The sequence below is a fragment of the Cyrtonyx montezumae genome, unplaced genomic scaffold (assembly GCF_038088225.1).
Source record: "Cyrtonyx montezumae isolate F1298 unplaced genomic scaffold, pur_monq_1.0 scaffold_0, whole genome shotgun sequence".
NCBI classification, from domain to species: domain Eukaryota; kingdom Metazoa; phylum Chordata; class Aves; order Galliformes; family Odontophoridae; genus Cyrtonyx; species Cyrtonyx montezumae.
In genome coordinates, this window is record NW_027071824.1 from 17880053 (window position 1) to 17903598 (window position 23546).

The 23546-nt window shown below is 35.7% G+C and overlaps 1 protein-coding gene across 2 annotated transcripts in view; it reads right to left on the reverse strand.

Annotated features, from left to right (window-relative positions):
• BIRC6 (baculoviral IAP repeat containing 6) overlaps positions 1 to 23546 on the reverse strand; it is a 163177-nt gene that overhangs the window by 69760 nt on the left and 69871 nt on the right. For both annotated transcript variants that reach the window (XM_065729152.1, XM_065729144.1), the window contains exons 44-57: positions 22566 to 22699; positions 21845 to 21972; positions 17081 to 17643; positions 14191 to 14366; positions 13563 to 13659; positions 13187 to 13381; positions 11525 to 11725; positions 10617 to 10896; positions 8277 to 8533; positions 7021 to 7129; positions 6291 to 6512; positions 3502 to 4282; positions 2420 to 2563; positions 734 to 863 (exon numbers count right to left, since the gene is read on the reverse strand). In XM_065729152.1, the coding sequence (XP_065585224.1) occupies positions 734 to 863; positions 2420 to 2563; positions 3502 to 4282; positions 6291 to 6512; positions 7021 to 7129; positions 8277 to 8533; positions 10617 to 10896; positions 11525 to 11725; positions 13187 to 13381; positions 13563 to 13659; positions 14191 to 14366; positions 17081 to 17643; positions 21845 to 21972; positions 22566 to 22699 (3417 nt within the window). The remainder of the gene's footprint in view (positions 1 to 733; positions 864 to 2419; positions 2564 to 3501; positions 4283 to 6290; positions 6513 to 7020; positions 7130 to 8276; positions 8534 to 10616; positions 10897 to 11524; positions 11726 to 13186; positions 13382 to 13562; positions 13660 to 14190; positions 14367 to 17080; positions 17644 to 21844; positions 21973 to 22565; positions 22700 to 23546) is intronic.

The window sequence follows — 23546 nt, forward strand, 5'->3', positions numbered from 1 at the left end:
ATTATGTGCATTACTGTACATCACATCAGCACATTCCCTTCTCCAGACCCTATTAGCAGTGGCTATCAAGCTGAACACAATACAGCACCAAGGCAGCTGTTCAGTACAGGGTACGTCACTGCTTAACAACTGATCCTCACCTCATGTGCATCAACTGTTTCCCTCATTAAAGTATCTCTGACCATAAACAGCAGGAGGAACAAGAGATCTTGGTCACATTCCACACATGATCATGTCTGAACACTAAATCTATCGAGATTTCTATGCAAAATAGTAAATTATTTTGTGGTAAACAAACTTCATTTTTCTAGGCTCCACTGTTTCTAATTAACACTCCAAAGCACGTGCTGTTTTTGTCAACCATCACTTTGAAGTACTTCTAAGACTAATACTTGCAATACGACTTGAATGGTACTGCAAATACCTCAGAAATTTAAGAGTACACGAGACCTTAAAAACAAAACAACAAATATCCGACCCCTCCTCACTGAAATGGTACCTTAGTTACCAGAATTTGAGTTTAATGGAAGGAAAAATAGTAGACAACCAGTGTAGTGCATTTTAAATGGAAAATGCAAGGTATATCTAAAAGATCACAGTTTAAACCTCTGTGTCATATTTGACAAGTACCTAGGAACATTGCAAATATACATGTAAGAGAGACTTGGTTTATATTTCCTTTTGTTTGAAAGCTATCTTAAAAAAATAATAAAACAAAAAGTTGTAAACTTGCCTGACACACGATCAAGAACTTCAGCTAGAGTTGTTGAGACAGGCAAATGGAGAGTACGAAATTTGTGTCCAGCTCCGTACATTGGATGCTGAATTACATGACTAGTAGCATTAATTCTACCTTTGTACAGCTGAAAGGTAAAAAGAAAGTTAAAATTTAACAAGCTTTTCAGATACAGAAAAAAGTTAAAGCATTAAGTTCTTATAAACATACCTCAGCAAAATTAACTGTTATGCGTGCTCAAAAAGAAAACTTATTTACCCTTCAACTTCAGAAGTTCAGATTATGGTTAAGACACTACTTCTCTAGAGCTCTGACTTGTAATCAAAGTTTTTCTACTCAATATATTTATGTTTATTTTTTGCTATTATGATGAATAACAAACTCTTTACCAATTAAAGCATTCAAGTATTTTAGTATCACGTATTTCAGCCTGAGCTGCGTTCACATTTTTCGTCTTGTTCTTTGCTTGTAATAATTTTACAAACTTTTCTGCACAAAGAGCTATTGCTCCATTTTTTGGTATCATCAGGAGAACCGTTTACTAATATTTATATATAGAAACCATTTATTGCTCTGCAATACTAACAAATGCATTTAATACATTATGACAATGGGAAATCGACTTGAAACAGATAGTTTTGGAAAGAACTTCAGAGATAAAACAGGGATCCAATAATTTAAAGGTTAATTTCCTAGATGTACTAGAAGTATACTCTGCATATCCAGATCACTTTTAAGTCTCCTCTTTGGATGTGAAAGGAGGAATTTTCTACTATGAACCACAGCATTGTTTCTTGGAAATGTTAAGAGATGAAACTGAATTACCCAGCCACTTGTTTTTAAGAATTAGTTTTGCTCTTGCTTACTCAGTAACTGCAAAAATCTGTTCTATGTAAACCATCTTATTAGAAAACTCACGCTACCTCAATGTTACCAAGGGCCATGATAAGAACTGATCTCACCCAGCTTGAAACAAAACATTTAAATGATATTGTGCTACAACTTCTGTGTTCCTCCTTTTTCATTTAATGCTATCTAACCCAGTTTCCCTGTACATATTATCTCACATAGTACTTTATTTTTGAAATGTAGAAAGAATAGCAGAAAACAAATTAGAAAATATCTTTCAATGCTTCTTAATGCACAGCCTTCATATGAGAGCACAGCAGCTCTGTGCTCTCACACAGTCCCTGATTATAATTCTGTTCTGGCAAAGCAAGTAGAAGTGTAAATTCATAAAGCTGCTTAACAGATCAGTTCAAGAATTTATCGTTCAAGAATTTATCTGTGGTGTTGTGGCTAACGTTGAAGGATCTCTGCCAGCTCTGGAGCATCAAAATTGAGACAGTTTCTCAACAATACTTATAATAAAGAATTGATGCAAGGATTATAACTTACATCTACGTTTGTTGCTAATGTTTAAGAAGACTATTAAAAGGTCTTTCACAAAACAGATTTCTATTCTGTTAGAATGTTGATGCTTTCAGCAAGACGGCTTTGTCTCAAAATACTGCCTTAAATTTTCTTTTAAAATGCTGAATTACAATTCACCTAAACGTTACTCTCCAGATGTGTACAGAAGGAAAAGCTGCTGCGGGACCTTTCAAAGTTGAATATACACTGATAGTTTTCTAGGTTAAATATGATCTGTGTTGCCCATGTAGAAATAGAAAAAACTCTTACTGGACACGGGGACTGAAGAAACAAAGTCACTTTCTCATCCTCGAGCATCAGCTGCAAAAAAAGCCTCCGAATAAATCCTGAAATGTTTCCAGAGGTTGGGAGGTTCCCACGCTGAGGAGAAGACTGGAACAATTCACAGAGAACCTGGGAACACAAAATGACATCATATTTGAAATATTTCTATATTTAGGTCTCCAAAATACAGCTCTATACAGCCATAATAAGCAGTGCCTAAGATCTACCTTCCAGCTATCATTCAAACCAGAACAGAAATGAGCGCCACTGAAGAAACTATAAACAAAGTTTTCTTTAAAGTGTACCAAACACTGACTACAGTGAAGTAATATCAAACACGTAGAGTACTGTGAAAAATAAAAACTGAATCAGAAAAATAACTTTTGAATCCTGAAAGCAAGATTTTCTTACGCTGTAGCTAAGTGTCACTATTGGCCATTTGCAGAGAAATGTGCTTTTTTTTTTTTTTTTTTTTGTCACTTGTGTTAACTGCTTCTGGGGCATTGATGTTTCTAATGTTGAAAGGAAAAATAATTTTAATTGTACTTTCACTCAGCTAGGTCTGAAAGGTTAACAACTGTGAGGAAATTAGCTGAATTTGCATTAGAATAGAGGACTGTTCTGTAATATTGCTCATATTTCTGAACAACTGCACAGTTTTCATTTTACACGTTTGTGTAAATAAACAATTTTTCAATTTATTAATTTAAAATATGTGTACAGAGCTTGATTTTCAAATCCCACTTCAAAAGAGTTTAAACCTATGTACTTAAATACAGAATTGTGGACTTTGGTCTGAAGTATCTTGTTGAAGCCAGAAATAGATCTTGATACAGCCAAGTGGAACACAAATGATTACAGAGAACTGAAGGGCCATGTCAAAGCATTTTTATACTTTCCAAAGTCTGATCAACAAGCTAACAATTTCAACACAAAACTCTCCCAGTTGATGACAATGAAACAAACTCCTTAAAAGAAAGAAAAAAAAAGTTTCAAAGTGAGGATCTATGCAAATTATGACTCATTATTGTCATTTTTTGGATAATCTCATTTGTTTTCCATCTCACCTGTGCCATAAGCCTCTGGTTATTAGGATGGCAAGAAATGCACTGTAAGAAGAAAGCAACCGTTGCGTTTTCAATTGCTGTCCGCTGCTGAGTGGTCAGACCTGCTGTTACAGTCGAAGAAAGCAGGCTGGATCTTGCACTTGTCTGTTGTGCAGTCACGTTGTGTCCTCCAGAAGTAGCACCAGAATGGCACAACAGAAATAGAAGTGCTGTCCACAGCGGATTGACTTCAGAACCACCCAACCAGTCCTTCATTATGTGGCTGTTGCCAACTTCTGTCAAAAACCTGAGAACAGGAGCAACCAGGTCTGCCGTGATAGGCATTTTATTAAAGTGCTGTGGGACATGATGTCTCCTGAGCCTATCCTGGGTGATATCCGTCGATTGTGCACTGCAGTCCGAGCTAGAAGTATGGTTAAAGCAAAAACTAGCAAGACTTCTTACAAGCAGTGAAGGCAAACCTGAGTCCAATAACTGCTTGATAGCTTCAGGAGACTGAGATGAAGCAGCAAGAGTAGCCAGGTGAGACTCTGTTAGTGCAAGAGGGGCTTGTGCGTTTTTAGAATCATCCGTTAAAGATGAACTGAGGTCCTGCTTTTTGCTGTCATCAGTCATGGATAGTCTGTGTTGACACTGCATTGGAGGAGGAGTGATACCCATCCATCCCATGAGTAAGGAAAAGTAATTTGGGTGGATGTGGCACATTGAGCAAAGCAAACTATCAACAGCCTTCTTCAAAACCACGTTGCAAGGAAGAGACATAGACCAGTTAAACAGAGATCTGTAGAAGACAAAAATCATATCAAAACATAGATAGCTTGCTACTCACATTCCCTTTTCTTTGTCACTTTATACATTTTTCCATATTAACTATTCTAGAAGTTGTTGTAAAACTGAGCTGAGCTTGACAGCCTATTTTGGATCACTGTATCAGCAGGACATTCATTAACCAAAAAGCATTCTTCATCCCTATATTTGAATTCACTTTGTGACACTGTACTTAAAATAGTTAAGAGGTGGCTCTTGCTGGGATGTTGCCATCAATGACAGTATTTCCATCTTTGGACGGTTAGCACTTAACTTAGACATTTTTCAGATAACTAAAATGTCTGTGCTTTCCATTCTTCAAGATGCAGCTACTAGAAAAGCACACATTTTCCACAAAGTTCTCTTAATTAATCCTTGGTAAAAACTGGAAGTATTTTAATACTTTTGTTTTTCCCCCCCTCCTCTCTTCCATCATTTCTTTTACGTTTTTTTTTTGTTTTTTTCTTAATTATAATTCTAACTAAAGATGTCACATTGAAAATGAAAACAGCAAGAATTTCATTGGTTGAATGACACTATCCTTACTATCCTCAGGACACAATTTAACTCCACCTACCTTTAAGCTTACTTCTACTCAAATAGCATCGGATCAAACGCACCTGAATGCAAAAGCTAATTTTGCTCCAATTATTTAGCTTATACTTGCAAAGTGGTATCTGTAAATTAGTGAAAACATCATACTTTGTCTACTCTGAACAAATTGGTATGAAGAAATATTTTTAAAAGCTGTTTTCTGAACTGCATTCAAGTTACCACGACATCACATACAAGTTATATAATCTTAAACTCTACATACACACATCAATTAACACCTCGTGGCACTGTGATGTTAGTATTTTAATAATTTGAATGTATTGTCCCATATCACGCTTCTATTTTGAAGATAAGGATTGTGTGAAGTATTATTTTATGCTTAGTTAGAGAGACTTGAAGAGTCCAAAAGAGATTGTACCCCTAGCAAACATGAGTTTCAGCGCTGGCTGATTAAAAACTACTCTAAGATAAAACACTTTGGGAACTTTTCCGAAGTCCCAGTTAGTTTGAGTAGCAAGTATTTTTTCATTTTGATTTTTTTTTCAAATCCACATATAACAGCACACAAACTCTTCACCAACTATAAATTCAACACAATCTTTCCATCAAGATTTTATAGATAAGTTTATTCTCTTTAGAAAAATAAAATTCTTTTCCAACTAGATATTAAAAATAAGTAAGGAATAAATTACGATCCATTGGTAAAAAACAAACAAACAAAAACCAACCAACAGAAGTAGTCAAATAGAACATGGGAATGACTGGAAAATACATCCAGAGAAGTGACATATCACGTGAAGGAGAACTTAGAGTCAACAAAATTACTTCAAAAGTTGAAGTATCAAAGAAGATAAATACAGTGGAGATGTTATTTTCCTTTGAAGAATTATTTTTCCCATGTTTAACAAAAATCCTTCTCTACTCATTTAATAATATATTATATAATTTGCTCCAGATGCTGGCTGATACGAATTACAGTTTTAGTTGGCAGAAGGTAGAGGAACAGGACTATATTCCAAAATGCATACTGAAACTAGGTACAATAGTTTTAGTATGCATTTCTTCATTTCATCCTATGCTGAAAGCAACATACTCTCCAACAGACATGAATTCAATAGTTCATCCCACTTTTATATTGGTGCAAATCCAATTGGGTTACTCATTTTAAGAAATCTATTTTACCACAGCTCTTTCTTCTCAAATGCTATAATTGTTAAAATACATCTGTTTATATGTGTTTAGAGCTACAGAGCTGCCTGTTCAGATACCATTTTAGCATTCTTCTTACATTCTTTCTTATTCACTCTTGCAAACAGCATCAGGGATGCCTTTTTCCACTACTTATTCTACTTCAAGCTGTATTATGTCATAACGAAACAATTCAGTTAGAAAAGCATGCGGTACAATAGTTTGTTTGCATTACTTACTCGAAGAGCTCTCTGTCCAGCAATGCTGGTAAATCATATTCAACAAGCAGTTCATAACTATGCCACAAAATTGCTGCTACGCAATGCAAGTGGGAAGGAGATGGCATCAAAAGACCATACTCTCTTGTTGAGCTATTTGGACAAATGTAGCTGACCCGGCCACTCTTTTTCATAGCTGCAACTCTCGCAGAATCACTGACCCATTTTAACAGTGCTTGAATCCTGGAAGTCAAGATGATGTAGTGCATTACAAAGAGTCAAAGCAACACTCAAAACCAAATTAACATGATCTCTTTGAGTAGGTTGATTTAGACATTTATTACTTTCTTTGAAGCAGAGTTCAAGAATGAGCTCAAACTCTGTTTTCAGGACTTAGATAACGAACAGGGCCAAATAAATTAAAAACACATAACCATATTTGACAGTCAAATGTAAGCTTTCTAACTACAGAGAGGGAAAACACAGAAGGTAACTAGATTTTGAGAGACTAGTACTTGAGAGAAAATTCAGCTGAAACACTAAGAGCTTCTCACTTTTCTAAGACCAAACAAGAGAGGGACAGTATTCTCCGTAAAGGATGGAAAGAGCTAAAAGGGAAAGCTGAAAGGCTTCTCTAGATTTACACACTTTCAGGCTATATAATAATAATTAGATTTTTTAAAGGCACTGCTTTTGTACCACTGTTCAGTAGATTAAATACATTCCCATAGGATAATCCAAATAATATTACCTATCTTTTGTTCCAGGATCTTGAGTTGTTCCCAGCTGATAAAGAATGTCTATTGTGGAGTCAGAAGAGAGACCATTTAATCTTCCAAACAGTAAAGGGCTATTCAGATCTTGCCGCATTAAAAAAAAGAAAAGAAAAGAAATGGGGGATTTGGGAGGAAGGGGAAGAGGGGAAAACAACAGAAGTACTTACATACATATTTTTTTTTTAAAGTACTCACAAAATTGTTAAAGAACTGCAATACTGACACTGAACTGAACTTTTCCATTAACATAGGCATGCTATCTAAACACCACTATCACGATATTCCACACTTAATACATTCAAAATAATGCTCAAGCCTTTCAGTAGAAGAGAATAATTAACTTCAACATTCATCAGACAGAATACTTGCAGGTTTAACAAGCAGGATTTTTTTTAACATATTCCCAAAAGGCATAAAATCCTGTCATAGAACCAAGAACATGACTAATTCCAATAGAGCTGTCAAACCTCACGCACCCAAAAAGCAAACGTTTGGTTCAGTATGGAAGCATATTTAAATCCTATTTCCCCCAACATGACTGGCCCAGGAAGTCCTTGGATTATTTCCAAATCATCTTCTCCTTCTTATATTTTCAATCTCCTGCCATTTAAAAAACCACTCTCCTATTTAGCAGCATTCCAATAAAAGATAATTTGGCACACTGTCACATTAACTCACGGTGAAGTACATCATGGGAGGCATTTTGAAAAAGTGTTTTCTCTTAGAATCAGCAACTTTAAAATAGCACGAACAAGAATTCAGACTGAAGAGCTGCTACTGTGGGACACACATCAGTTGTTGAATAATCATCTCAGTGCTATCCAGATTTTACTCTATCCTACAGCTTAGTACAGATAAAATATTGCTGTTCTTTCCTTAAAACGACTCTGCGGTACCCTTCATGTTGAAACACATGGACATTGCATACAGGTATATACACAGCTGCGCTCGGGATATACTGCATGGCCTACTTCTGTGTCTTCAGAACGTTCCTCATATCATACATTCTACACAAATCAAAACAATACTGGCCGCACTGTTTTACTACTGTAGAGCTACTCAGACAAAAAGCTCAGTGATACCCCAAAATATAATGGCAAGTTAAACAATGTTGTCATGAAAAAACAGTAAGCAGATTTCAAACTCAAAGTAACACGCAATAACACTATATTTCTACGTTTACACATGCAACTTTTTAAGCAACAACTGAAAAGAAAGACAATGCACTCACCTGCGGGATCACTCCCTGATGCTGAGCAGTTTCTGAGAAGAATGTCGATCAATTTGAGGCCTATTCTGGTGGACTGCAGCCCAATTTTTACAAGCACTGCCTCAATGTTTGGAGAATGCATACCACAGTATGGTGACATCAGTAATGCAGCACATGTCTGCAATAGATTAGCAGTGGGAGCTGCAGCACTAGCCATCATTCCTTCTAAATCACTTATATGAGTGAGGCAGTGGTGTAATAATCTTAACCATCCAATACTGAAAAAGAGCAAAATGAGCAAAATGTGTTATTTTCTCATTTTATTTTCATCTATAATGTATCTACTTGTATTACAATACATACAATACATACTTGTATTAGAATACATTACAATAGTATGACAAGTATTGCAGAAAACTTCTGAGACACAATGAGACAACCTGAGAAAAGTAAATTGAAATAACTGAATCTAAGAGCATAATGTAACATACATTAGCATTACTGTTGCAATTACTGCTTTGAGTTGGTAAGAAAGGCAGGATTTGTGGGAAAAGGTAGTATTGCTATGCTTTTTTTTTTTTTTGCTTTTTTTTTTTTAAACATTGTATTATTGTGTGCAGGGACAAATCAAATTTTTGGCTCCACAATTTTTTTTCTAGTTCTGAAATGTGGCTTACAACCTGCAATAAATGCATATGTAATGGGAAAAGTCACATAAATGTGAAAGATTAAATAGCCCATCTCACTTGGACATAAATGGATTTATTAATATATAAGGCCAAGATCCTGTAGTAGTAGTTGGCAACTACTTATACATAGCTGCAGAGCTTTCCTAAAAATAAGAGCTTTTAAAAGGATTAATAGTTTTCACAGTGCCAGCTGTGCACCTATTTAGGGTCATTCACAAAATACAGTGAACATGAGCGAGCACATAGTTGTACCTGACTTACAAAGCACAGGAAAACTACAGATTAAATTTATTTATCACTGCAGTTATTCCCTGTGTGTCTTTTGAACAATGTTGCTCAATATTCCTTTTAATAATGAAAAGTAATCCTAAGGCAATCTAAATTGTACACTAAATAAATGACATCATTTCACAGTTAAGTTTTCACAATTGATTTTACCCACTTTTTTGAGAGGGGGAGACAGTGAAACTAATGGAAGTTTGCAAGATATATCTTACATAAGGCTTGAATTTTTACTTTAGGAAAAAAAAATTCAAAATATTATGCAAATACTAAGTTATCTGGTATGTGTAAAATAAAATTATAGCCAAATTTAACATATCAATCAAATCACTACCATGAGTCTTTTGAGATACTTATTGTATTAAGCTGTAAACCACAGTAAAACCCTTCAAAACATTAAGAATGTACACTCCTTAGTAGTGATTATTTTTGTGTAACTCAAAGCTAACTTTTCTTGAAGAACATATAGAACAGGAGAACAATTGGTCCATGAAAACTTGCTATTCAAGATCAAGGATCAGTTTCATTTATGCAGTTTCTATAAAATATACACCAGTCAGCATGCATGGTTTCTAAATTTCCATACTTTTAGGTTTTGTTTTTTTCAAAGGCATAACATACTTAAAATCTTCCACATACCTTCTCTTTAGTTTTAAAAACAAGGTTAAAAGCAGAAACATTCTGAAGTCATGAATATTAATGATTAAGTAAGCTAAATTGTTGAACAGATAACCTAAAACGTTTACCCATGAATGATTAAATTCAAGCTTAAAAACACTGAAGTTGTCCTTACACATTTTTATTTTAAAAATAAGTATGAAATTCAAGGCAACACTAAGCAAATCAAAAGCTTTTGAAAAGAGATCTTGCTGATAAGCCAGAATCACAACATTCGGTTCCTATTTCTCAACTGTTTGCAAATAGAAATACTGGATATGACTTCCACAAAACATTCTATTGTCCTATTTCTTTTCCTGCTTCAACACTTACATAAGAAACTTCAGAAGAGGTAAGAAATACACAGCTACTTATTTATTTATTTTCATAAACGTCTACAATTAAGGACACCAAATGTAAGTTCTAATGTTTCCACGTCCTTTGTTTTCATTCACCATTACAGAGATGAAACATTTCCATTTTACGCACACATAACAAGCATGCTACAAAGAGTGAGAAATTGTGCTTATGTTGTATTTATCTTCCAAAAAAATCCCCCCAGAAATGCACAACCTCTATTTATAACAAATTCTCTAAATGCTAAAACTCAGCTATAAAAACAGCTACTCATTAATAGAGTTTGCGACTGAAAGACCTGATTCACAGCAAAAAACAGCACAGAAAGAAAACGAACTGTTCCCCTAGTCCCTGTCAACTGATACCAGAGGCTTACCTTGTTTTAGAGACCTGATCCTCAGAAGGAAGGAATGGATTATTGACTGTTGCAGATGAGGTGTTTCCAAAAGCTGTGAGGCCCAACAACTTGATTTGGGAGAGGCCTAACGTACTAGCATCCCGTGGACGATGGAGACGAAGACAGACAGCTGATGCAACTTCAGCTTTTACAAGTTGTATTTTTATGTATGTGAGACCACTTGTGATAACAGGAGTTGACAAAGGTAACATATTGATACCATCTGCACTTATTTCCACAGATACTGATGAAGGGCAAGCTATGGATTAAAATAAGAAGGTTTAATACCATTTAAAAAACTGTACTGGTTTGAATTTTAAGCATTAAATATGAATTTATTTTGAAGATATAGAACTTGATGAAAATGAACTTAAGCAAACACCACTGCAGAACTGCAGCTAGAGTACGTGTCCTGTGTGTTAACATATGGTGAAATGCATAAGCATTTTTATAAATGGGTTATATCCAAATATCTGAGAAGAAGAAAAGTCCTGAGTATAAATATCAGGTTTTTTTCCTATTTGGGCTATGGAGAGCTAAGGCAAATACGAAAATCTGTTTCTCTCATGGTTCACTGCAACTCCCAAACACCATTTTGCCTGAAGACTCGAGATCAGCAACATGTTCCCCTCAAATTTTGAGAAGTTTGACAAGTTTTCTGGCATATTAATGTTAACGCCACAAAACATGCACTAAGCTACATGAAATTAATCAGAATTAGAGCATTCATCTCTCAAGAGAAAGAGAACGAGTAAGCTTCTCAACTCATTTTAATGACATTCTTCATACAGTGTATCCACTCTTCTTCCTCTGATTACACGTTTCTGACATTGCTAAATCTTACTCTTTAAATATTCAAATCAATCAGCACCAGCAAATGTACTTACTTGCAAGAGAAGCCAGGTGAGGCTGGATATGTATCTCTTTGAGCAGCACTGCTGCAGGAAGATGAATGGTGAGATCACACCAAGCCTCCTCAGGTAAGAATATGTATGACCACGCAGCAGATCGAGCTCTTCTGTGTGGAGGAGTAGCCTGTAACAGTACTTCAGCAGGTTGGGCAGTAGGGCTGCTTGAGGTGATGGAACCTACAAAAAACAGCAGTATTAACAGTAATTATAAATATTCATTAATTAAATCCAGATTAATTTGCCACCTGAATATGGAGAACACTTTTTAATATGTTTTGTTTATTCACACACTTCATACATGATAACTGCTGATGTATTTTTCTTTTAATTTTCAAGCACCTTATATATACAGTTTACAGTTTATATGGTTTACAGCAAGGCTGTACCTGTGCTGTTCCAACTACAGACATATGAAGTATTTTACTTTTGAGCATCTCCAGCCTTATCCTATGACTGAATGCCTACAATTAGCTGGGGATGAATTCCTAAAGCACACCTTTTGACAGACTTTCATCACAAACGAATTCAGTTTGTGCCTCAGGGACTACCACCCGATGAGAATCAAAGCGTAGTAAACAGAGACCACTGGAAGGTACACTTCAAAAGCATGCTCTCAGCAGGAAGTGAAATATTAAGATAGATAAAACTCAAAGGAGAACACCAGGAACTGCAGTACTTATCATGTTTGAGGATGAGACACGCAAGAACCCACTGTGATACATGTTTAGGATTTTTTCCACTAAAAATAACTAAGTACCAACATTTGCACGTTTCTCAAATTTCTCTCTTCAGAATTCATGACTAGTGAAGCACATTTCAAATGGTTCCATGTTCTGATAAACAAACCTTTTTTGTTAAAACATTTTAATTGATCATTTTCAGTTTGAATGAAAGGACTAAAGAGGACTTCTTTCCTATCCTACAGTATTTTCAATGTTTGTTTTTTTTTTTAAATAATCCTTTCTTCACTTCTGACAATAAGATACTGGATGTACACATTCATCAGCTACATTGGGATAATGAGCAGCAACATGAATCATAAAACTAGTAGTGGAAAAATAAACCTCAGTAAAATATTAGTGTGTTTACATCTTAAATTTCATGCATTTTAATAAGTGGTACCCATTATATAGATAACAAAAAGCCCTGCAATTCTAACAAACGTTCATGCAGGCAACACTGATGCAGTTACATACAAGCACCAGAGCATCATCATCAAGAACAGCCCAATGCTCAATCTGCTGTTGCCTGATCTAACTCCAAGCTCATTCTGCATCATCCACCTATGAAATGCTTCTGTAACAGCTAGATTAAATCTGTCTTACATTAAGTGCAGCCACTGAGTCTTAGTGGAGTATCACAGAAACTGGGCTGGAAGTGAATAATCAAACAACCCAGGAAGGGGTTTACCTTGATTCAGTAACTAAATCACACACTTCCTTTCTTTTCATCCCCGAATCAAATTAGCTCTTATGAACAGTGGAGGAAGAGTTCACCAGGAATTTGTTTTCTCACTCAGCAACATTTTGAAACACTAAAAGGTTTAGAAGGTTTGGTAGTACTTCAACATATGACACAATACTTCTTCTTGATACAGATTCACTGGATGTTAAGGTGAGAGAAGGTTCTATTACTTACCCAAAGGTGCAAAATTGTGAATTCCTTCTGCATTATCAGGTTCAGAAGCTAGCACTCTGGCTTTCAAACTACTGTCTGTTGCTTTGGTGGGACCAGAATCAAGAAACTTCATAATAGTTGAAACCATACTTCTTGCTGTGTTAACAATAGCTCTTGTGCTCGTTACCATGTTGTTACAAATAAGCTGAACACCACCTATGTATGATTGGGATGGGAAAAAAAAGACTGTTCAGAAGCCTGTTACAGATTCTAAGCAAACAAACAAACTTAATAGATTTGCTTCTCAAGACACATCTGTATTCTTTAAGTGCAATAAAATCGATAATAAATCTTTTACTTCAAGCACCCAGTGCACCCAGAGAAAAGACATTCTTACCCATATCATGAAAAGCCTTCAGTGCCTCACTTGTGTCCAAGACTCGTAAAATGAACCAGAGGAGTGGTTCAGACAACTGACAAGTGGCAAGAGAACCCTAGAAGAAAGTTAAGAAATACAACTTCATACAGAAATGATGACCAAAAAAATGCATGAATGTTCTACGTCTTCCCTTTTAGCAGGGAAATAAGAAATCCTACCACAGTCGACCTCTCTTAACACAAAATAGCAATATCACGATCCAGAAGGTTCACTCCTACACAGGAGAACTCTTTCTAGTAAGGAAAAGATTAAATGACAAGCTAAGTATCTGAAGGGAATTAAGAATATTGAGCACTTTAAATATCCAGTAATATAATCACAATAAATGTGTCTCCCACTTGAACACAAAGAAACATTCAATTTACTTTTTGCTAAGAATATTTACAGGAATACCAAAATATCCTTCCAGAAACTCTCCAACTCTTTCCCCCTTCAACATGAGTGATGGGTGAAAATTTCCTATCTTCAGCACTGCAGTGATGTCGGAAGAATGTTAGTATCAGTTAGTTTACTGACATCATTATAGCTTACTGCTTCAACCAAACTGCAATCACCTTGAAGAACAGCAAAATAAAAGGGAACCTACCTGTCTTCCCATATACCCACAAGCCATGTAAGTAAGAATTGGCTGAAGCATCACTTGCACCGTTGTTGCTTTCTTACTAAGTGTTGTCAGGATAGTAAACAATCCATCTCCAACTGATATTGCATCTAAGCCACCATGAAAGTTTTCATGTTTAGTGAGATGTAAGCCACTTGCACCTTAGTGAAAACAGGAACAGTTCAAGGTTCAGAAGCTGAGACCTAACAAATTATTACAGCACAGAGAACTCAAGGATATTTAAATTTCATTTCAGCTAAATATTGGCATGGATTTTACAAGAAGGCCCATTTTCAGGATCTTATAAATTACCATTAGTGCTCTTAGACCACTCAACAGATGCATTTTTATTGGAAAAAACCTCTCCTTGAACTTTTCTTCTCAGTGTTACAGCTCAGGATTTATTCAGTAATATTGATTACATATTTCCTGAAGAGAAGGAAGGAAAGCAGTAGGATATTCTCCCCAAAAAGAAACTACCTCTGCAAAAATTACTGCCTTGCAACACATATGACATTAATTTGAGCTTTTAAAAGTGGTTTTAGATTGGAGTTGGGGAAATGGATTTCATTTCCCTTCCATTTACAGGAACTGGAATTATACTCACAGAAAATAATATAGAGAATGTGTTTAAGTGATCTCTGCAATATGCCTTAGAGAAACATTTTGGCAAGAGAATTGACAGCTATAGTACTTTAATCATTTTTTTAAGTTGTCAAGAAAGAAAATACTGGTAAGCTCTGAAAGCGTGGAGACAGACAGAAGTCTCTTAGGACTCAGTCTCCGCAGTGTCTAGAAAAGTTAAAAATAAATGACATAGTTGAAGAAGGTGTTATTAAGATTTTGAGCCATGGGAAGAGTAGCACAGGATGGGAATACTATTACTTATGTCATGATTTTCATAGTCTGTCAATGGCAAAGCATAAAACCCTAATGAAATGCAAAGACAAAGCTCAGAATCATTTTAACTTCGTGAGACAAAAAAGTTACTGAAGGCTATTCTGATTCCCATCTACTGTTTTGCAAGGTGCTGTACATTAACATTATTGACAGAAATTCTGACACCAGAGCCACTACCTATCAGAGCACATCTGCTTAAGTCTTTCAGTTTACCTTTCGTGAGTAGGCAGCACTCTGTGCTATCCGTTACGTGTTTACTACTAAATGCTGGTAACTGATTTTGGATCATAGATAACTTCAGCAGCAATCTTGGAGAAACGTTTTGTTTAAAGGAATTGTCTGGAGAGAGCTAAATAGAAACTTTCTTGAAGGAACTAAAACCGCAAAGAACTATGTTATATCATCCCAAAATATACACACAAATTAGTTTCAGTAACCTGTATCAAAAGACCCTCGGGGAAACAATCCATTGAAGGGATTCAGTTGGATAAGTACTCTGAATTCTATGAAAAACATATTGAAACAACATTATCTTCCCAAACTGACTTTTTATAAAATGCAAAACATTTGCTAGACACAAATTGGTGGTTCAGAAAGACATGGAAGTTGAGGAGAGTATCTGAATTTCACCCTCCAAAACCACATGCTGAAAACAACCTATCATTCAAAGAATAACCTACTGTCAATGTTCATTCATAGCATACTTGTGATACATCAACTACCCAGAGTGAAGGATGAGGTGTTTCAGAATTAATTTCAGGAAGATTCCAACAAAGCAATTCAGGCTTGTCAAATCTTGCCTGCTGTTTAATTTGACTACTGGGGATTACTACTTTCTCAGTTGCTTTTATAACAGAGACCTGGTCAGACATTCACACATTCTCATTCAAAGAACACAATGTTTTCTGATACCACTTTGATTAAACAGTTTCACAACTGCTTAAAAGAAATCAGCACAGAAAAAGTCAGAGAAGCTTTCTTGGAAATAAGAGAACCACTACAAAGTACAAAATTTCAGTTATTTTTGCCTTTGAAATGGAGTACGTGGTCCAAACCTATCTTTCTGTAAAATGTTCTTAGACACATGCGTTACCATTCATGTAGTATTTCATCTAGTGGTTCAAGCTGTGCAAATAAACTGTATTCTATCTTCACAGCTCAAAAGCAAGTCACAAAGATAACCTCTCTGAGAAAACACATCCCACACATGTGTTCGACAAACAGCAGCTTCGTTGTTTGAAGGACCATCAGCTATCCACACTTGTTAGTAAATGTAAGAATTCCCACAAATATATTACCAGGACCCTGAAGAGCATGCTGCTAAGGAGACCTCTAGTAAAAACAGAGGAATGGAAAAGTGCCTGCATTTTTGCAATATCACGATTGTAATTTTCTCTTCCAAAGTGATTAAAAAAGAAAAATATTGCTATATGTAGTGAACTACCAAGGAAACATGCTTGCAGTACAAACTGAAGACTAATTCTAATCCATGTATGGAGACATGCAACACGCAGAGACTGAAATACAGGAAATTCCTTTTAAACATAAAGTGTATTTTCTTTCAAGGATGACTGACCACTGGCATAGGCTTCCCAGAACAGTTGTGGAGCCTCCACTCCTGAAGAATTAAAAAGCCCACTGGACAAGGTACTGAGAACCTACTCGGCTCTGAATTAACTTGCGTAGGAAGGTTGGACTTGGCAATCTCCAGAGGCCCCTTTCAACATCAATCTTGCTGAATTTGCTGAATTACAAATGCCAAACACACTCCCATTTGGCTTTAATTACTGTCTCCCATCTTATATCGTGGTGTTTTTTTTTCCCCATCTTACATCACATGTCTTTATCACTTCTCTATCAGCTTTTCTTTTTAATTTTAGACAATTTTCATGTCTACACCCAAGTTATTAGTTTATAGAAGTTTGAAGTGTTTACCATTGCAAAAGACTTTCCCCTTTAATCAAGAAATACCTACCAATAATCATTGCCATAGCACTGCTGTTACACTGGCCAAGGGCAGACAAAATCTGGCTCATAATCTGTTGGTTGGCTAACACCAAGTCCGCAACATATGCAGTTGATCCTTGAATACTAGGATTGTTTCCATTGCCATCTTTGCCTCCTGAAACCTTTTCTTCATCAGACACGCTGTCTGTAGTGCTGCTTGCTACCGGTACACGGGCACTATATTCTCGGTTACTGGAAAGCGGCAGTTGAACTAAAATGTTCACCAGCTTTAACAAATCAAACATAAGTTGATCCCTTGTCATTTCTCCACAAACTGCTTTGGCATCACCTGGACGGATAATATTGGCAAAAAGTCCTCCAAAACATGCTCTAGCACCCACGGAGCTGTCTGAGCCGCTGCGAGACATCACCTTGTCTGAACATGTAATGTAATGATGCACAAGGAAGGTTATAGACTCAATCACTGCAGAAATAGTGCTAACTGACACAACTTCAAAATTCTGTTCCAGGGTAAATTCCAAGAGTTTCACTTGAGCATCCAAAGGCCCTTGGCCTGTCTGAAAAGCACCTCTGAAAGGAAAGAGGAAAAAAAAGGAAAAAGATATTTCATTATTCAATATTAACAAGGTAGACAATTTTTTGTTGTTGTTTGCTTGAGATTTAAGAATCAAAAAGCACACCAGACTTCCAATGAGAAACCAGCCAAAATGCAACCTGAAGCATAATTTGATCTTTCACATGGTCGAAGCGGTAATAATTTTTAGCTATCAATCATTATACAATCTGTGGAACCCCTTCATGTTATAATGCTTCTGATACTACTAACAACAAAAGCTTCCTGTGGGAAAGTTTGATATCTAGTTGATATTTGTTTGTTTCTTTTTTTCTTTTTAACTAACCAGTTAATTATTTCAGATACATTCCTGTTTAGTTGCCGTGGGTGAAAAGTTTCACAAACTTGCACAGAAATTGCATAGGAAGAAGCAGTCGTCTAATATGACAGTATCATTGGGATTTTTTTCTTAATTCTAACAGGAAAATTCAACAGGGTTTCTCCTTCCATAGACCTTTTCCTTCCAAAGAAGAGTGAAGAATGGTCAGTTTTTAGCTTTCCAAGCAGTGACTATTTGTAAAACGATTAGATATTCAAATTGTCACAGGTAGATGCCTATAGGTTTGGCTACATGAGGGATTTCATCTAGCAGTAAGCTTATTTTTCTAATTGCTTTCACACATTGACTGTAAAATAAAGCTGTTTCTAATTCTTTAAGTGTGGTTCAGTTAGTAACTTGAAACATTTCTCTGTACCTTTTGACAATGAGTAATGCCATGCAGAAAAAATATTTTCTATAAATAGATTTGAAGAAAATAATTCCCATTTAATTATTGTAACAGTAAGATACTGCTTTTCTTCAAAATCAATCTTACAATTTGGTCAGACATGGTACAGTTCAATAACTGCCTGAGGATCCAGAAATAATCATCAAAACTAATTTTCAGTGCTTTGCTTCTATGTTATATTTTGGTTTGACTTTTAATTTGCCTTAAAAAAAACCTTAACATGACACAAAAGCTATCACTTCATTAGCATAATCAGCTTATTTCAAGTATAACATATAAGTATGCATTCTAAGATTCAGTGTGAATTAATGATTTTACAGAATAATTAAATTTCTTGTATGCATAGTAGTCTGTGAATGTGACCTAGTAAACGCCACCCATCCAATTCAAATTAATGTTGTACAGTTTCTTAGGAAAGGATGAAACAGTTTTCTGTAAGATTAAAGGATATATAAAACCAAAGTGCCATCTACTGGAAAACAGAGAAGCCAGAAAACGAGGAAGCCCTTCCCTCATTATATTAAGCCTTTCTCTGGAGACATGTAGAACATCAATATCAGAAGAAAATCACAATTCCTAATGCACTTCAGGCCAGACAAATTACCACATAACAGGTTGGTTGCTGTACACATAAGTCTTGGGCCCACTAACCAAGCCTTCAAGAAGCAGAACTGTTACGCACAAGGTATACACTCTTTGCTGTTGCATAGACAGTGGTACTCCTTCCTTCTCTCCACGACTGTATCACTACTCAGACACTACATCAACAGAAGAGAGCAGGACAGAGGAGGTTTTCCTACTTGAAGAAGAGGAAGTGAGGAAAGGCAGACAGTGTCAACTTTTCCAATGCTATGCCATCAACTACCTGATCAGGCATGAAGATAGCCAGACTAAGGACTTGTCCCCATAGCAATACCACACAGCATAAAACAGATCATTAGCAGGTTTCCCTTCTCTTTCTCAAACCAAAAGCTGAAAGCCTTGAAAAACCACAAATCTAAATAGTCCCTATATATTTTTGTATCTGCGTAAAGAAATGCTAGAATGGTATCATTTGTAATTACCCAACATGGATATTCCAAAACCTGAACTTTGAACTAAGCAGCACAGTTAAAATAACATGCAGTTACAGTAAAAACAAAACAAAAATAAAAAACAAGCCACACCAAAACCAAACCAAACAAAACAGAACAACAATGCAACTACCTGTTCAGGAGGGGAGACAGAACACTCAGGAATAAACCCTTCACTCACAAACTAATGCATGATTCAGACAGCAGGCATTGCCAGGTCAAAAGAAACCTTATCAAAAGAACCTTACGAGCCTTTCAGGAAACTATTATGGCTCATATAAGGAAAAAAACCAAAACACGTCAGATGTCCATACAGAGGACATCTCTGTATGCAAGGCAGACAGGACATAGTGTTGTGGAAATCTTTTCTCTAAGACTTAGAAAAAGAAAACATGAAAAATCTGCTCCTACTACAAAGAAATATCCCCCAGGTAAACGTATCAGTTGGAAAAAAAAAGGGTGCTTTTATTAGCAAAAAAGCAGGCCACAATGTCTTTCAACTAAGGAGGAAATAAAATGAAAGAGATGAAAGAGATGACAAAATTTCGATTCAGTCAAAGGCAAAAAAATTGTAGATCTTAGATTCAGAAGCTAGTAAAATAAAGCTAGGATCACGACATTAAAAAGACTCTCTGAGAAATGACTTGCCTAAATTACCACCCTCTGTAAAGCCAGCTTCAGATACTGATGAAATCCATACAGAGTAAGAAGAAAGACACTTGGTTCATTTTCCACATTGGCAAAGTTTGAGATTATGTTTGAAATGCTGAAACCTTTTCAAAACTGGTAAAGTTCCAAAAATCATGATCTTATTCCTAAAGCAAGAAAGAGGTAGTAACAGAAAGATGCCCTCACCTTTTCTTAGTTATGAAAACTTAATTGCAGGAAAGAAGAAAGAGACCTTATCAACATCAACAGAAGTTCCAGACATGAACATTTCTGGATCTAAAGAAGCTTATGTTGCTGCTTATGGACACGGCTACATTTAAGTGCAGAAACACTGCCAGATCATTTTGGTGTCTTATAAGCTTCCACTGTTGCTGGTGATGAAACCACAACTGGGTAGTCTGTTAATATATTTAAAATGTGGCAATTCTTTTCTTTACTAGATGCAGTTAGTTACTTTAAAGGAATAGCAAACAGAAGTAAGCATTTCTGCAGGTGTAGTTAGATGAAGCAGACAATTGCTTGTTCAACTAGTTAGAGTGAGATCTTAAAAAGCAGAAAATGATACTGCAGAAGAACAATGAATTTCGTTGTGAATTCACATACTCCACTAAAGTTTAGAAGAGATTTTGAATCCTAAAAAAGCAGAAAAATAAATAAGAAATGGACAGGCCATCCAAGAAGCTGAGAGTTGGAACAGATTTGGAAATTAGTGGTTAGTGCTCCAAACAGCCTCAGTACAGCTGTCTCTGCTGGCTGCAGCACTCTCCTGTATGTCCTACTGAGACAACTTTGTAAGAATAAAAATTTGCTTAAAAGTTCAGTCTTCCATGTGTTTCCTACTATCTTAAGCAGAAGCCTACAATTCACCTCCGTGCTTCCTTTTCTTCCCCCTGTGTGTCCTTGAGCTTGTAGAATAGAGAGAAAGAATAAAAAAGAATGAGGAAAGTAAGCAGAGACAAAAAAAAACAAAACGATGCAAACCCTTACTTTCATGTGTGGGGTTGTTAAAAACTTGATGTTCAAACGATGGTAGCAAATGTATGTCTTCTCCAATAACATTATAAGAAAAAGAAGATGCAATACAACATTCAATCTGTAGTTTTACTCTCTTCCAGTATCTCCTCTTTTTTCTAGTTAACGTTATAGTTGGCTTTTAGTAGATTTTATCAGAATGAAGCTTCATGGATAAGAATTTTATGTAATGGATATAGTTGAAATCAGTGGTTTGTATCTACCAAAATCATAGATATTCTTGCTAGCATTTTAATGAAATAATTACGATTATGCAATCACACATTTCATCCTACTGTATTACAAAAATATTCTATAAATAATTTGCTTTATCTTTAATTAATTCTGGCATTTTGTCTTTTTATGGGTAAACTAATCAGAATTACTCTAACCCTGAAAAAGGCCTACATATTAGCCCTAGATGCAATGACACTTTAACTGACTCCTCATTGCTTACTTTCACTGTCCCTTGCATAAAGATGGCTAGATGTGTATGGATTCCAGGTTCACTCCTCCACAAGCCAGAAACTGCCTAGCTGCCACTAGTGCTGTGGTGAAGATCTCCATCCATAAATAACTTGACTGTATGACAAGAGAGGGATATACACATTTTGGTTGTGATTCACACACAGATTTTAAAGTCAAAGAGGCTATGAAAACGAAAGTTTAAGATTTACCTTTCTGTTGAAAGTATATGTATTAATTTCAATAAAAATTCACTAAACATTTGAGGACAAGTTGATGAAAGGTGCACTTGTAATCGAGTAAGAAATTCTTGCATAGCTTGCGTGGCAGTTGGCCCAACCTAGAGGGAAAGTAATTTTAATAAGTACATACAAAATTGAAATGTCTTCAAGATCAGGAATTTGCTCCTAAAAATGTTTGTAAGAACAGATAAGCACTGAGTAATTTAACTTGTGTTCTGAACAAATTTAGAGTTTTCTACTCTGTATCAATTTATACCACGTGTTTTTTTCTACTATTATCCATGAGTAAAAAGCAAGAATTTAGTTCTTAGCCTAACACTTGACAGGAGCCTCAGAAACGCCTAACAAGATTACATAAGAATAAGTGAACTTAATTATAACTTAACTGACGTTTTTTACCTCCATTCACAAATGTTGTAAAGGCCACAAAGAACAGAAAAACATTAGCTGAATTTAGGAAACACAGCAGAATTCATACCAATTCAAAGAATAGGCAGAAAAGAGAAGCACAAAACACTCCTCTAAAAACTGGAATTGTTAGGTATTTAATCTTCATTGTCTTTTTTATCATAATCCAGCATGACTTCAGTAAGCTAACTGAACAGGCTATAATACACAATAGATAACACATATTTCTGTCAAGTTTATTTAAATGCTATTATGAAGAGTTATTCTGTTAATTGCTAGTTACCTGTGGACTGTGTTGATTTGTTCCATGAGGATTTGTGCCAGAAAGAAATTTCACTAACACATGAATGAGGTTTGGATCTGACACCAACAGTTGGGCAGTACTTTCCTGAGCACCAATGGCACTGCTTGGACCAGCTGAAAAATAAAACCATGAAAATTAAATCTCTCATCTTAAACATTTAATGTAAATACAACATCTATACTGTTTAACTATTATACTTACTTAATTATGCAAAAATATTCACAGTTGAATCAACTCCCAAAGTTGCTTACCCAGGAATACAAGTTTGAGTAATGAGTTTTCCATTAAGTACAGCTACAACGCCCTCAAATATTCCACTAATATCTCAGCTAGCCAAGGTAAAATTCACAAAAGTATAGTTTTAATGTTGTTGAAACAATATTTACAAAGACTATGACTTTTTTTTTTTGCTAATCCACTGTATAGTAAGACTTATGCACATTTCTTAGTTTGCCAGAGACCATCTGTTCCATTATCCTGTAAGCAATCAAGATATTTTTTTTTGTGGCACATTCAGCAATTTCATATCATTAACACTGCAAGAAGCTTAACAGATAAGGGCTTTGAGGACAAGGAATTAAAATAAAATACACCTTTTAATAATCAAACAAATAAGCTTTCTTAAACATAGTCTTACCCACCCCGTTGTTGCATATAAAACCAACTCAAAAGACACCTTGTGAAAAGCAGAGCTTATAAATTCCTGCATGGAGTTTCAAGTTATAACATGCTGAAGATATGACCTCTTTCTGACTGTCTCATAGCATGTGAAAGAAAGACTGAATCAAGAGGAAATGGTGTTCCGGTGCAAGATTTGGACTGATATCCCTTCACCCCTCAAGGGATGATTCCCAATTAGGGGGGATGCTAAAAGAATCAAATTCCAAACTACTTACTGGTCATTCCATTTGTATCACAGTCCTCACCATTCAAAAAAATTCCTTAAATTGGACAATAAGA